Source organism: Globicephala melas, chromosome 10 (genome assembly GCF_963455315.2).
Source record: "Globicephala melas chromosome 10, mGloMel1.2, whole genome shotgun sequence".
NCBI classification, from domain to species: domain Eukaryota; kingdom Metazoa; phylum Chordata; class Mammalia; order Artiodactyla; family Delphinidae; genus Globicephala; species Globicephala melas.
Window position 1 is genome coordinate 26,052,596 of NC_083323.1, and position 13,903 is coordinate 26,066,498.

Below are 13,903 nucleotides of genomic sequence, written 5' to 3' on the forward strand. Positions count from 1 at the left end.
CCATCATTGATATAGGAAAAATCAATTCTAATACATATAGGGGAAAAGGGGAAACTTGGAATAATAGGAATATAAAAAGGTAAGCTAACTTGACTTTAGAAACAAAGATCAGGGAACTTGAAATTTCATGTGCCAAATGTTTACCATAATGCCTGACAAATAGTAAACATTCAAATTAATGGTATTATCACTATTAGTACCTGACAGCATTGATCATAGTACTAATTTTCATAATAAATATAGTAGATATTTTTAAATAGATTTCATATTTGTAAGTGAGAAGCTACAGAAGTTGAAGAAGTGAAAGAAAACAAATTTGTATTTAATTTACTGGGAGAAGCACTTTATAATTCTTGGAATTTTGTCAGCAACCCTAGAGATTAGATAATCATTATTCCCATTTTATAAATGAGAAAACGCTCATGAAGCACTGAGAGACTGGTTCAAGGTTGGACAGCTAGTAGGTGGTAGAGCCAGGAATCAAATCTAGGTAGTCTGGGGGTTTCTGCTTCTGGCCATCGTAGAGTTTTAGGGACTGAATTTAACTTAAGGTGCTGACTAAAAACTGGGACAAAATATAGGAAGCTGTGGTTTTCAGACACTAGAAAACAGGTAGTACGTACTAGGCAGTGATCCCTAAAAGAAGGAAACAAATAAAATGAGCTCTGAGAGATTGCCTCATCTTATGTCCACCAGAGTGGAAAGGCCACCTAATGCATGGTGCATTGCATAGAAGACTCAGAAGGATTTTATCTCAGTAGTAGGGCCAAATTAGCCCCACAATAGTGGCTACTCTGGTTCTGCCTAACAAGTGTAAAAGAAAGATTTGAAAGGATCAGACTATTCCTAAGTAACTTAACTGAATAATAGAACAAAGATTTAAACGTACCTAAAGGAATACAAAAGAACCTAACATTAAAATGAAATAAAATAAAAATAAAATTCAGAATGTCTGACATCCAGGATAAAAGGACTGGGTTCATAGTTGTATTCTACCAAACATTTAAGGAAGAAATTATACCCCGTCTTTACAATTTCTTTCTAAAGATAGAATCAGAAGGAATCTTCTTAATTCAGTCCATGAAGCCAGCATTACCCTAATACCTAATCCAAACAAAGACGTTACAAGAAGACTATAGACCAAACTCGCCCATGAACAAAGATGCAAGAATCCTCGATGCCACGTCGTTAGATCCCACATGCCGTGGAGCAGCTAAGCCCATGTGCCACAACTCCTGAGCCTGTGCTCTAGAGCCTGGGAGCCACAACTACTGGAGCCTGTGCTCCGTAACAAGAGAAGCCACCAAAATGAGAAGCCCACACACCGCAGCGAAGAGTAGCCCCCACTCACCACAGCTAGAGCAAGCCCATGTGCAGCGACGAAGGCCCAATGCAGCCAAAAATAAGTAAAATAAAATAAATTTAAAAAATAATAAAGAATCCTCAGCAAAATATTAGCAAATTGAAATCAACAATGTATAAAAATAATAATGCATCATGAACAAGTAGGATTTATTTCAGGCGTTCAAAGCTGGTTCAACATTAGAAAATGAACTAATGTAATTCATCACATCAGTAGGCCAAAGAAGAAAAATCACATCATCATATCAATAGATACAGAAAAAGTTGTTGATAAAAGCCAACACCCATTCATGATAAAACTGTCAGCAAACTAGGACTAGAGGGGAGCTACCTCAACTTGATAAAGAACATCTATAAAAAAAAGTACAACTAACGTCATACTTAGTGGTGTGAAACCAGAAGCTGTCCCACTAAAATCAGGGAACAAGGCAAGGATGTCCCCTCTTACCACTCCTTTTCAGTATTGTACTGGAGTCTTAGCTAATACAATAAGACAAGAAAAGGAAATAAAAGACATACAAATTTGGAAGGAAGAAATAGAGCTGTCTTTGCTTACAGATACATGATTGTGCAGAAAATCTGAAACAATCAATAAAAAACTCCTGGAACTAATGCAGCTTTTACAGTGGAGTTGCAGGATACAAGGTTAATATACAAATGGCAGTCACTTTCCTATATGACAGTAATCAACAAGTGGAATCTGAAATTAAAAACATCATTTACATTAGCACTCCCTCCAAATGAAATACTTAAAAAAATATGTAGAAGATCTAAATGAAGATCTGATGAACATAATCAAAGGATGAATAGAGTGGTATTTCACCTTCATGGAGAGGAAGACTTAATGTTGCCAAGATGTCTGTGCTTCCCAGCTTAATCTGTAGATTAAGTACAATCCCAGTCAAAACCCCAGCAAGTTTTGTGGATATTGACAAACTGATTCTAAAGCTTATAGAGAGCGGCAAAAGACCCAGAATAGCCAGCACAATACTGAAGAACAAAGTTGAAGAACTGACTATAAAGCTATGGTAATCAAGACAGTGTGCTGTTGGCAAAAGAACAGACAAACGGATTAATAGAACAGACCAGAGAGTTGAGAAATAGACCCATAGAAATAGCATCATCTGTTCTTTGACAGAGGAGAAAAGGCAGAGTAGAGAAAAATTATCTTTTCAACAAATGATGCTAAAACAACTAGACATGCAAATGCAAAAAAAAAAAAGTGGATCTAGACACAGACCATACAACTTCCCAGAAATTAACACAAAATAGATTATAGACCTAAATGTAAAACTTAAAATTATCAGACTCCTGGAAGATAATGTAGGGAAAAACCTAGATGACCTTGGGTTTGGTGATGACTTAGATACACCACCAAGATATGGTACTTGATACATGAAAGAAATAATAAGTTAGACTTCATTGAAGTAAAAACTTTCCACTCTGAAAGACACTCTATTTTTTTTTTTTTTTTTTTTTGCGTTACGCGGGCCTCTCACTGCTGTGGCCTCTCGCGCTGTGGAGCACAGGCTCCAGACGTGCAGGCCCAGCGGCCATGGCTCACGGGCCCAGCCACTCCGCGGCATGCGGGATCCTCCCGGACCGGGGCATGAACCCATGTCCCCTGCATCAGCAGGCGGACTCCCAACCACTGCGCCACCAGGGAAGCCCTGAAAGACACTCTAGAGAATGAGAAGAGAAGCCATAGGCTGGGAGAAAATATTTGAAAAAGATATATCTGATAAAGGACTGTTACCCAAAATATACAACGAACTCAAACTCAACAATAAGAAAACAAACAACTGGATTAAAAAATGGGCCAAAGACCTTAACAAACATCTCACCAAAGAAGATATACAAATGGCAACTTAGCACCTGAAAAGATGTTGAACATCATGTCATTAGGGAATTCAGGACTTCAAGGGAGATGACATGTGAATCTGAGATTGGAGGAAAAGGGGAGAGCGGAGGCTGTGTCCAAGATCTTTACCCAGAGGATGGATAGCAGTGATTGAATATGAGCTCCTCCAGAACAGAGGTTTTATGATTGTAGTTGACCCTTGAACAACATGGGGTTTGAACGGTGTGGGTCCACTTATACCTGGATTTTTAAAAATAAATACACATACAATACTGCATATAAGTGGACCCACACCATTCAAACCCATGTTGTTCAAGGGTCAACTGTACACAATCCACGGCTGGTCGAATCGGCAGATGTAGAACCCACCCATACAGAGGACTGATTTGAGCCCTTGGTTTTTGGTATCTGTAGCAGGTCCTGGAACCAATCCTGTTAGATACTGGGAGCCGGCTGGCTGTCTCTGCTTATCTGCTAGGTTCTCTAATGTATCCTTAATACCTAGAGCAGTGCTGCCTATGCAGTAAGTACTCAATAAATATTTGTTGCATGAATGAATGAATGGAGAAGTTAGAAGGCAGTGATTACCAGTTTTGGGAGGAGTGACTTGGTAGAGAACTCTTGTTAAGGAGTTATCAATGTGAGATCTAATGCTGAATTTGGTATTAGCTAGCTCAGTCCAGAGCTTCAGCTCTCACTTCAACTATCACATAGATGCCTTTTAAAACTACTGGAGGAAGCAATAACATAGGAAGAAACATGCTGGTCATGAATATTAGCTGTCTGATCCCATATGTAAAATGAAGACTACAGGATAAATTATTGTTACTAAATGCAATTTTATATATAACACTTAGCTCAGCACTTGATCCATATTAAGTACTCAGTAAAGGGCACCATTGTTTGAACCCGAGTTTCATATCAGTGAGCTGCCACACCTCTGATATAGCACAGTGCAACAATATTTGGATTTCCTCATGCAAAAGCTAAGTGGTTTCTTAAAGATCTTCCAGCCCAGCCCTTCATTTTAACTGATGCCAAAGTGAAAAAGTGACTTCCACAAAGTCACACACCTGGCTGAAGGAAAGATGGAGGGAAAAAGGTAGTTGCGGACCAAACCTTGGGGGTAATGTTTATGTAAAGGATGGGAGGAAAAATAGGAGACACTAATTAGTTGAGTGTTTGAGGGCTTGACCCTGAATTTTACAGCTGCCTTCTATAATAAATTTTATTTTCTGGGAAGAAATGGCATTTGCCTTCTGTGGATAGCTCTACCTGTATTTCCCATTGACATCTTTAATTCAGCTTCAGTTTAATGTCCAAAACCTAACTGGAATCACTACATGTTAGAACTGAATAGGATCTTAGAGGGCCTCATTCTAACCTCTCATTTTACAGATGAGGAAAACATTCTGCCCTGGGGTGGAGGTCTCACACTTCTTAGATTCACTTATAGCAAAGTGAGCAATCAGTTGTCCCTTGGGCCATTTTTGCCCAGGCTGCAGAGCATTACTTTAAGTCCTTTGGCTTAGAGTGAGCCTGCTAAGCTCCTCCTGGCTACAACAACCCCTGGTGCTGTTTATAGCCGGCGCTTCTAACTTTCTTTTTTCTTTTTTTTAAACAACTGAATCTTTAAGTTAAATCACCTGAAGAAACCCCATATATAAAAAGAGACTAAAAAGAGGAGCTGCTGTGGTTAACAACAAAGGTTTGTTGGTGGTGATAGTAGGGGATAGGGAGTTGGCGAGATCAGCAGAGGGAAAGAATGAGGTTTTTTTTTTTTTTTTTTTTTTGCGATACGCGGGCCTCTCACTGCTGTGGCCTCTCCCGTTGCGGAGCACAGGCTCCGGACGCGCAGGCTCAGCGGCCATGGCTCCCGGGCCCAGCCGCTCCGCGGCATGTGGGATCTTCCCGGACCGGGGCATGAACCCGTGTCCCCTGCATCGGCAGGCGGACTCTCAACCACTGCGCCACCAGGGAAGCCCAAAAGAATGAGTTTTACTGTGATTACTTGGACCCTCATTCCTGGAGGTGAGGGGCCTCTGAAGTGCCTCAGAGGTTAGGAAGCAGTTTGAAATCCCCTGATTTGGGGGCACATGAGATCTGTCAGCGATGGTTGGCGTGAATGAGAAGACCACTGGTATTTTTGTTCAACAAGTTCCTTGGTGATTTGTCTACATGCCCTGGAGTAATGATTTTCAGCTCTTTCTTGGATCTGAGAATTAAAAGCTAGGCCATCACTACAACTAGGGCTTTAAGAAACTCTCAGCTATTATTTAAAAGCTCTCATCAGTCACATTTGTTGTTACTTATATGGACAAGCAGCTTTTTTTGTAAATTAAGTTGCCTTGGAATAGATGATTTTATTAGTATAGATATAGCCCAAGAATTACTGTCACATGAGGAAAAGCTTAGGAGTAATCAGTTTATGCAAGATCAATATGATCTTGCATAAACCCCTATAATGTTCTGATGAATTTAAAAATACTTGACATATTTTTAATTATTTTATAGTATTACTTATAGTTTTGAATTTTAGTCAGCAACTGATGAAGCCCTGTGCTAGGCACCACGGGGAGATGGAGGGAAAATAGGACAAGATCCTTGCCCTCACATTTGAGTCATGCCAAGTACAGAATGAAGAATGTGACATTTTAGGATTTTTTTCCTTTGTACTTCATTTTACCACCTGAGCTTTTTTTTCATATTGTACAATTTTTAATTTTAATTTACTGACTTGTAAAGCATGTTCATGGCTGAAAATTCAGTAATTTAAGGTTGTATGCTTTCTTTCAAATTGTCATCAGATTGCAAGACTGGAGAAAGATAAAGAAGAACTACATAACCAGCTGCTTAGTGTTGATCCCACAAGAGACAGCAAACGAGTGGAGCAACTTGTTCGAGAAAAAGTCCATTTGTGTCAGAAATTAAAAGGTTTAGAGGCTGAAGTAGCAGAATTGAGAGCTGAAAAAGAAAATTCTGGTGCTCAGGTAGAAAATGTCCAGAGAATTCAGGTGCGGCAGTTGGCTGAGATGCAGGCTACAGTCAGATCCCTGGAGGTAAGGTTTTAATTGCTTCCCGGTAGATATCGCGTACTTTCTTTAAAGTGCAGTTGACAAGCCTTTGATTTTTTTTTTTTTTTTTTTTTTTTTTTTTTGCGATATGCGGGCCTCTCACTGTTGTGGCCTCTCCCGTTGTGGAGCACAGGCTCTAGACGCGCAGGCTCAGCAGCCATGGCTCATGGGCCCAGCCACTCCGCGGCATGTGGGATCTTCCCGGACCAGGGCACGAACCAGTGTCCCCTGCATCGGCAGGCGGACTCTCAACCACTGCGCCACCAGGGAAGCCCAAGCCTTTGATTTTTTAGGGCATAAATGTCTGCTCACCAATCTAACGCTGACGCATTTGTGGAATCCCAAGAGTATATATACTTTTTGTAAAGAAGAAAGCTCTTGATTCATAAGCAATAGCTATGCTACCATATTTACAAGGGGATTATTTATTCTTTGGGAGTCACGTTGCCTATCTGAAATGATTTAACTTTTACAGTGCCACAGAGTAGAATATGCAAAATTCAAAAAAAAATGGAGTTTCTGAAGACTAAAGTCACCTCAAACCAGAAAGAGCAATTTCTTTCTAGTTATTTCCTTACACTGGGATTCAAGATCTTAAAATCGTAAATCCTGTTTCAACAGAAATACCATACTTATATTATGACAGCTTCTTGCCGGAGTTACAAAATTGAACTTGGCTACCAATGCATATAAGCCTTTACTGAATTATTTCCCTGAGTTCATTAGAGAAAGAAAAGAGCTGGCAGAGCTAAGCTGGTACTCCTAGAGGTATCTTCCTATGAAAGTTCTTGTTTCTGTTGTTGGAGAGGAAAAACTTTTCTTTTACCCTCTTAGGTTCAGAGTTTAAGGGTTGTGAATTAAACTGACAACAGACAGATTAGCAAGAGAAAAGATAGATTTTTATTCATGTACGTAAACAGGAGTTCACAGAAAAATGTGACTCAAAGAGGCAGTAGTAGTTTGGGGCGTATATACCATTCTAATAAGGAAAAGAGAGGGGGAGAAAGGACACTTATAGGAAAAGAAATGACTTTTAGGAAAGATAAACGGGCCCTTAGGAAAACAAATGGCAGATATGATAATTTTGTGATGTTGTTTGTGTAGGTGCTTTCTTATCCTGGTGTTGACTTCTTGTCTTCTGTGATAGAAGTTGGCCTTCCCTAGTTATGAAATCCCTGCGGAGGGGACTTCTAACACTTACATTCTTTTTAGAGGCTCTACTTTTAGACAGGTAAGAGGAGTTCAGGAAAAAACTTTGTCCTGTGTCTGTTGATTCTCAAAAGCCTTCAGCTCCAAATAATTCTTATTCCACAGTGGCATATGCTGGACCCCTTTATAGTTTTATTGAGATAATGCTTATTCCTCCTAGTCCTTAGTGTCTTACGTGTAGCAAATATACTAGTTTGATAGTTTTTAAAATTTTATTTTGAGCAGTCCAAAATGTTTTGTTTTCTTCAGAATAGTCGTGAGGTAATTTGAACTGGAGGGAAATTAGTGTGCACCTAGTTTGTAATTAAAATCCAATATCCAAATCCAAAGTAGTGATTTTTTTCTGGACAGCAAACTGGTACAAGAAGTACATTAATATGTTTTGAAGAGTAGAAGTCACCTTTTTATTTTTTGGATGAAACATCTGGCAGTATTTAGTGGTTTCCTGAATTTAAATTGTCAGTATCATTGGACCTTAGACGTGAGGCAGTTCAGAATGAAGTGTTTATGTTGCCATCCTTCTATCCTTAACGTATTTACACGGTGACAGTGGGATGACTGCGATTGAGTATGGTATGTGATCTCAATGTGAAACTTTGCATTGAGGTCCTTTAGAGTGATTATTTTCAGGACCAGTTGAATGATGACAAAAGATGGGAGGTTCTTTCACAAGAGCCTGTATTTCATTTTATCATTTGTCAGATGAAATGAAAATACGCACATGACAGGTAGCCTGCCTTTCTTTGATTTTTTTTTTTGTCTATCATTGTGCCTGAAGAGTATCATTTTTTATGTGAGGAAAATAGGGGGTTTTTTTTCTGAATTATTTGTTGAATACACTCCTTATCATATTTAAGATATATAGGAAATGAGCTGTTGCAGAACTGAAGCTTATCCTTTAAATGCAAAATGTTTTCATTTTAACTGTTTTGAATAGAAGTATTTTTAAAAAGCATTTAGTTTTCCCTTTCTAATTAAAGAGTACTATGAGTATTACCAACTGGAAATTTTCTTGACAGCTTACTTCATTAAGAATATTATGTGATGAGTTCAGGAGCTATTGAGTTCTTTGCCCATACTTCCAGAAGCTCCAGATTAGTCGAGGATTTTGAATTTTTAATCTCTTGGGGGTTGTTTTCTAATCTCCATTGATTTTAGATTTTCAGTTCTCACTTCTTACTACTACACGTAAGCCCTCCCCTCTACCTTGTAATATGCTTTTTCATATCTGCTGTGTACTTGAAATCCACCAAAATGCTTGTTTGAATTATGTCCACAATAGTAGTAAATAGGTATCAAGTGAGTGTGTTAGGTTCTCTCTCTCATGAGAGAAGTGTATGGGTTTTATCTTGGTGGAGGCTGTTGATAAGTTGTTTGTCCAGATAACTTCGTTGCATATTTCTTGGAGCAAATATCTTGCATATGAATTCTACCAATTGCTTTGTGAAAACTCTTGTTACTTCGGTATATGTTAATATTGTTGAGGTTTTGAATAATTTTGGGTAGTATGATTATTACATTTATTTAAATAGTGTTTATTTTGTTTTTATATAATTGAAAAATTGTCAACAAATTTTAAAATATTTTATTTTAATAAAAGGCTGAAAAACAGTCAGCTAAACTACAGGCTGAACGCTTGGAAAAAGAGCTACAATCAAGCAATGAACAAAACACTACTTTAATTAGTAAATTGCATAAAGCTGAACGGGAAATAAATACATTGACCAGTAAAGTAAGTTGTCTTAAGTATTTGCTTTATTCTTTAGAATGCTTGAGACTGTATAATAACAAAGGAATTTTGTGTTTCAGTAGCTTAGTTCCCTACATTGAAGTCTCTTTTTTGATCTTATTCTACCTTCCAAATACATGTAGAAACTGACCAGTTCTTTTTTTTTTTAAATTTATTTATTTATTTTTGGCTGTGTTGGGTCTTCCTTGCTGCGTGCGTGCTTTTTCCACTTGCGGTGAGCAGGGGCTACTCTTCGTTGCGATGCGTGGGCTTCTCATTGCGGTGGCTTCTCTTGTTGCGGAGCACGGGCTCTAGGCGTGCGGGATTCAGTAGTTGGGGCACGAGGACTCAGTAGTTGTGGCTTTGGGGCTCTAGAGTGCAGGCTTAGTAGTTGTGGCGCACGGGCTTCATTGCTCTGCAGCGTGTGGGAACTTCCCGGACCAGGGCTTGAACCTGTGTCCCCTGCATTGGCAGGCGGATTCTTAACCACTGCACCACCAGGGAAGCCCCTGACCAATTCTTAACGGCTTTCATTGTGACCACTCTAGTCCAGTTTTTACAATAGCCTCCTAATTGGTCTCTTTACTCTCTACCCTGTCAGAGCTCTGTGTGATCTGGCCCCTGCAATCTTTGCTCAGCCGTCATAGTCCATTTTCCCTCCCGTTCACTTTGCTCTAGCCTCACAGGCCTTCTCACTCTTCTTTGAGCAAGCTTACTTCTACCTCAGGGCCTTTGCACTTGCCCGCCTTGCATGGTCTTCCCTCACATATGTATATAGCTTTCTTCCTCTCCCATTTCTTTTTTTTTTTAATTAATTAATTTATTTTTGCTCACGTTGGGTCTTCGTTGCTGTATGCGGGCTTTTCTCTAGTGGCGAGCGGGGGCTACTCTTCGTTGTGGTGCGCAGGCTTCTCATTGAGGTGGTTTCTCTTGTTGCGGAGCATGGGCTCTAGGCATGTGGGCTTCAGTAGTTGTGGCACATAGGCTCAGCAGTTGTGGCTCGCAGGCTCTAGAGCTCAGGCTCAGTAGTTGGGGTGCACAGGCTTAGTTGCTCAACAGCATGTGGGATCTTCCCGGACTAGGGATCGAACCCGTGACCCCTGCATTGGCAGGTGGATTCTGTGTTTTGTTTGTTTGTTTGTTTTTTTGATACAGAAATATGTTTATTAATGCATTAAAACCAAATCTCATGATGAGTTTAAAAATTACTGTAATTTTGAAGCAGTGATAAGTATTAATGATATTTTGAAATATCTACAAAAAATGTAATATGATATGAAAATATCTGTCACAGGTACTGTTAATACTATGATGGTTTGTAGTCAACATTCATAGTTGAAGTGGAAGGTGGATTCTTAACCACTGCACCACCAGGGAAGCCCCTCTTCACCCATTTCTGATGTTGCCTTATCAGAGAGGACTTTTTTTTCTTCACTTTGTAAAATACCATCTTCCTTCTTCCTCTGCCTTATTCTCTATCTTTTTTACCTGCTTTATATTTCTTCATAGCTCTTAACACCATCTGATATATTTGTTTATTTTTGTCTTTTCTACTCCCTTTGCCTCAAATATAAGCTCCAAGACAGCAGGGACATTGCTTTTATTACTGTTGTATCTCTGGCTCCTGGAACAGTGCTGGCACACAGTAGACAATAAATATTTGTTAAATGAGTAAATTAATAGCAGCAGCATGATCTGCATTTGTTATTTTATTTTATTTATTTATTTTTTGCGGTACGCGGGCCTCTCACTGTTGTGGCCTCTCCCGTTGCGGAGCACAGGCTCCGGATGCGTAGGCTCAGCGGCCATGGCTCACGGGCCCAGCCACTCCACGGCACATGGGATCTTCCCAGACCGGGGCACGAACCTGTGTCCCCTGCATCGTCAGACGGACTCTCAACCACTGCGCCACCAGGGAAGCCCGCATTTGTTATTTTTAAAAGAATATAATGGTTTGAACACCTTTTTCCCAGGAACTTAGAGGTTTTTTTCCCCCTCAAATGCAATGTATATAAGGAATCCAGTAACCAGAAGTAGGATAGCAATGATGAAAGTATTTTATAGAATACCGCAGTGAATATCAGCTCTAGAGTCAGACATATTCAAATTCCATTTCTTCCCCTTGCTAGCTGTGTGACCTGGGCAATTTAATTTCTCTCTGAAGACTTTAGCATTTTCCTTTATAAAACAGACTAATACCTACTTTATAGAGTGTGGCAGAGATTAAATGAGATATTATGCATAAAGCACTTAGCATAAGGTCTTATATATAATCACCTGAATATTAGCTATTATTAGTAGTACTTGGGTCAGCTCTAAGAACTTGAAAATAAGACTGATGTCTGAATCAGTGAGATCATGTATTATATTTCTGTCAGAGCAGAGTTATGTAAAATCACCTTAAAAAACAAAATGGTTTCTAGACCAGAGGGAATTTATTGTAGCCTGGTAGAAATATATGAACTTATCTAGAGGAGTAATGCATTCATCGTAAATTCCTTGTCCACAGTCAAACAGTGTTTATGACAGAGGCAAGAGAGAGTTTTAGTTGGCAGAGTGTGAGTATTCTGGTCCCATTGAAGAGATCATTCTTACTGTGGAAAGGAATACCTCAATCTATTTTAGTTTGTGGCCATGAAATAATCGATTCATCCCATTCCTTTTGTTCTGACTGCGTGAGCCCTAAGCAACTTTCTGACTGTTATGTGATTTCCTCTGTAATTTTGTCTACAGGGAGAGAGAACGCACTGGTCCTTCAGAGTTAGAGTATTCTAGTTTCCATTATAGTTTTTTCTCGCAATTAATAAACTGACATTCTGGTTTTATAGATCACTCTTTGTAAACTTTAGTAATGTGAGTTCAACCTTGAGAGTGGTCTTTAAGTGTGGTGACAAAATTTGATTTCTGTGCCTGAAAAGCCAAAGCCATAATATTAGATGTATTAGATGCCACCCTTGGGAGATAGTCTACCCAGTTTTTTCTATGGCAAATACATACTCTTTTACACTTCCAGATTGTATGTTTATTAACACAGATTGCTAAGAGTTGCCTGTCTTTTTAAAGGCATACTTGCATTATTATGCATATAAATGGTTTATTAAAAACCACCCACCAACTTCAGACAGACCAAGTTTTCATTTGAGATCTTGCATATAAAAAGATTTCATTGGAAGGTTAAATTTTAAAATAATGTTTCAAACATTGTCAGAGTTATCTTTGCAACTTGAAATTTTCATCCACATTTTGCAATTCTCACAAATGGTTGTTTGCAATGCAGAGGAACACCTGGGGTGTATTTGTCTAAGTTATTCAAATTTGTAAATGTTTGTTAGGTTTTTGAACAGTTATGTCATTGTGACTATCGGTGTCTTGGATTAAAAAGTATTACCAAAGATGGCCTAAAAATGATGACCTTAAAGATATCTAATAGTCAATGAGATAAATTCTTCCTGTTATGAGGTGTTTGAGCTTTAGAACTCCAATAAAATGTACAGTTTTAAGGAAGTCATCCCACAGAATTACCTTATTAGCTAAGTTTATGAGGTCATACCATCTCAGACCTTTGAAAAAGATCAGAGTTTGAGTACTGTCTCTTTGGAATTTACATCAAGAGCTTCTTGAGCAATACATTTTTTCAACTTTATTTGAATTTCTGGCTTACATATATTGTTTTCTTTGTGTGTGTGTGTGTGTGTGTGTGTAATTAACAGATTCTGAACCCTTATAAAATGCTTACTGTTGCTACTTCGTTACATTTCTTAAAGTTTTATTAGTACTAGCTAATATTCTGAGTACTTCTGTTGTATCAAAAGCATAAAGCAAATTCACAATGTAAAGACCAGAATCTACATGGAAAACATATTGTGGAAAAATAAAAAGCAGAACAGGGTAGCTTGGCACACGGAAGCTTAAGAAGATTGTAAATCTCTTCAAATTATTTGCAGCATTTTAACATTGTGCATTTTATTTAAGAAAAGATCCCTAGTTTTCCTAGGATTTTTGATGCTTGATTACAAAAGTTAAGAACTAGGAATCTAGAGGCAGAAAGAAACTTTATTATAACTATTTGGGATTTGGTTCATATTACTCATAGAAAGTGTTTTTATTCATCGTATCTAATAAATATTCATATACGTTTTTCCATTTTTAATAAATAAAATAATTTTAATATCATTTTGGAAGTTAATTACTATTAGTGTGAGTGCATTCAGTATTTCAGTATTTTAGAAATGTGGCACTAGAGAAAAACTCATCCGGGTCCATAAATAAGTTAATTTGAACGCATGTTGCTTGAGCATATACCACTACTTTAATAATAGAAGTAGTTCTGAAGATAGACTTGTCGTTTGACTTCCGATCAGTGTTTTTTCAGTTTCACTGATTATAGTTTAATTGAAAAATGTTTTCTCATTTCAGTAAATCTCAGTGAATGAATTAAGAAATATGTTTTTTATATATTTTGTAGTTCTTCTTGTTGAAAGATTCTACAAAATAAGATGGCTCTGATTTTCCACCTCATATATAAAGCAGCTACAATGTGGTTTGCTAATGAACTGCTGTGTCATTCAAACCTTCTACAGTTAGTGTATAATAGCAGGTTATGATTACATTTGTCATAGAAAGTAGATTTTCATTGTAGTTGTATTTCTTCCAAATTTTAAAGCATTT

At 38.2% G+C, this 13,903-nt stretch overlaps 1 protein-coding gene across 12 annotated transcripts in view; it reads left to right on the forward strand.

Moving 5' to 3' along the window:
- Positions 1–13,903, forward strand: part of CEP83 (centrosomal protein 83) — a 135,680-nt gene that overhangs the window by 89,117 nt on the left and 32,660 nt on the right. For all 12 annotated transcript variants that reach the window (XR_009565565.2, XR_009565566.2, XM_060306608.2 and 9 more), the window contains 2 exons: positions 6,031–6,282; positions 9,107–9,238. Coding sequence is in view for 10 of the 12 variants with exons in the window: in XM_060306608.2 (XP_060162591.1) it covers positions 6,031–6,282; positions 9,107–9,238 (384 nt within the window). In the remaining 2 variants the exon portion in view is untranslated. The remainder of the gene's footprint in view (positions 1–6,030; positions 6,283–9,106; positions 9,239–13,903) is intronic.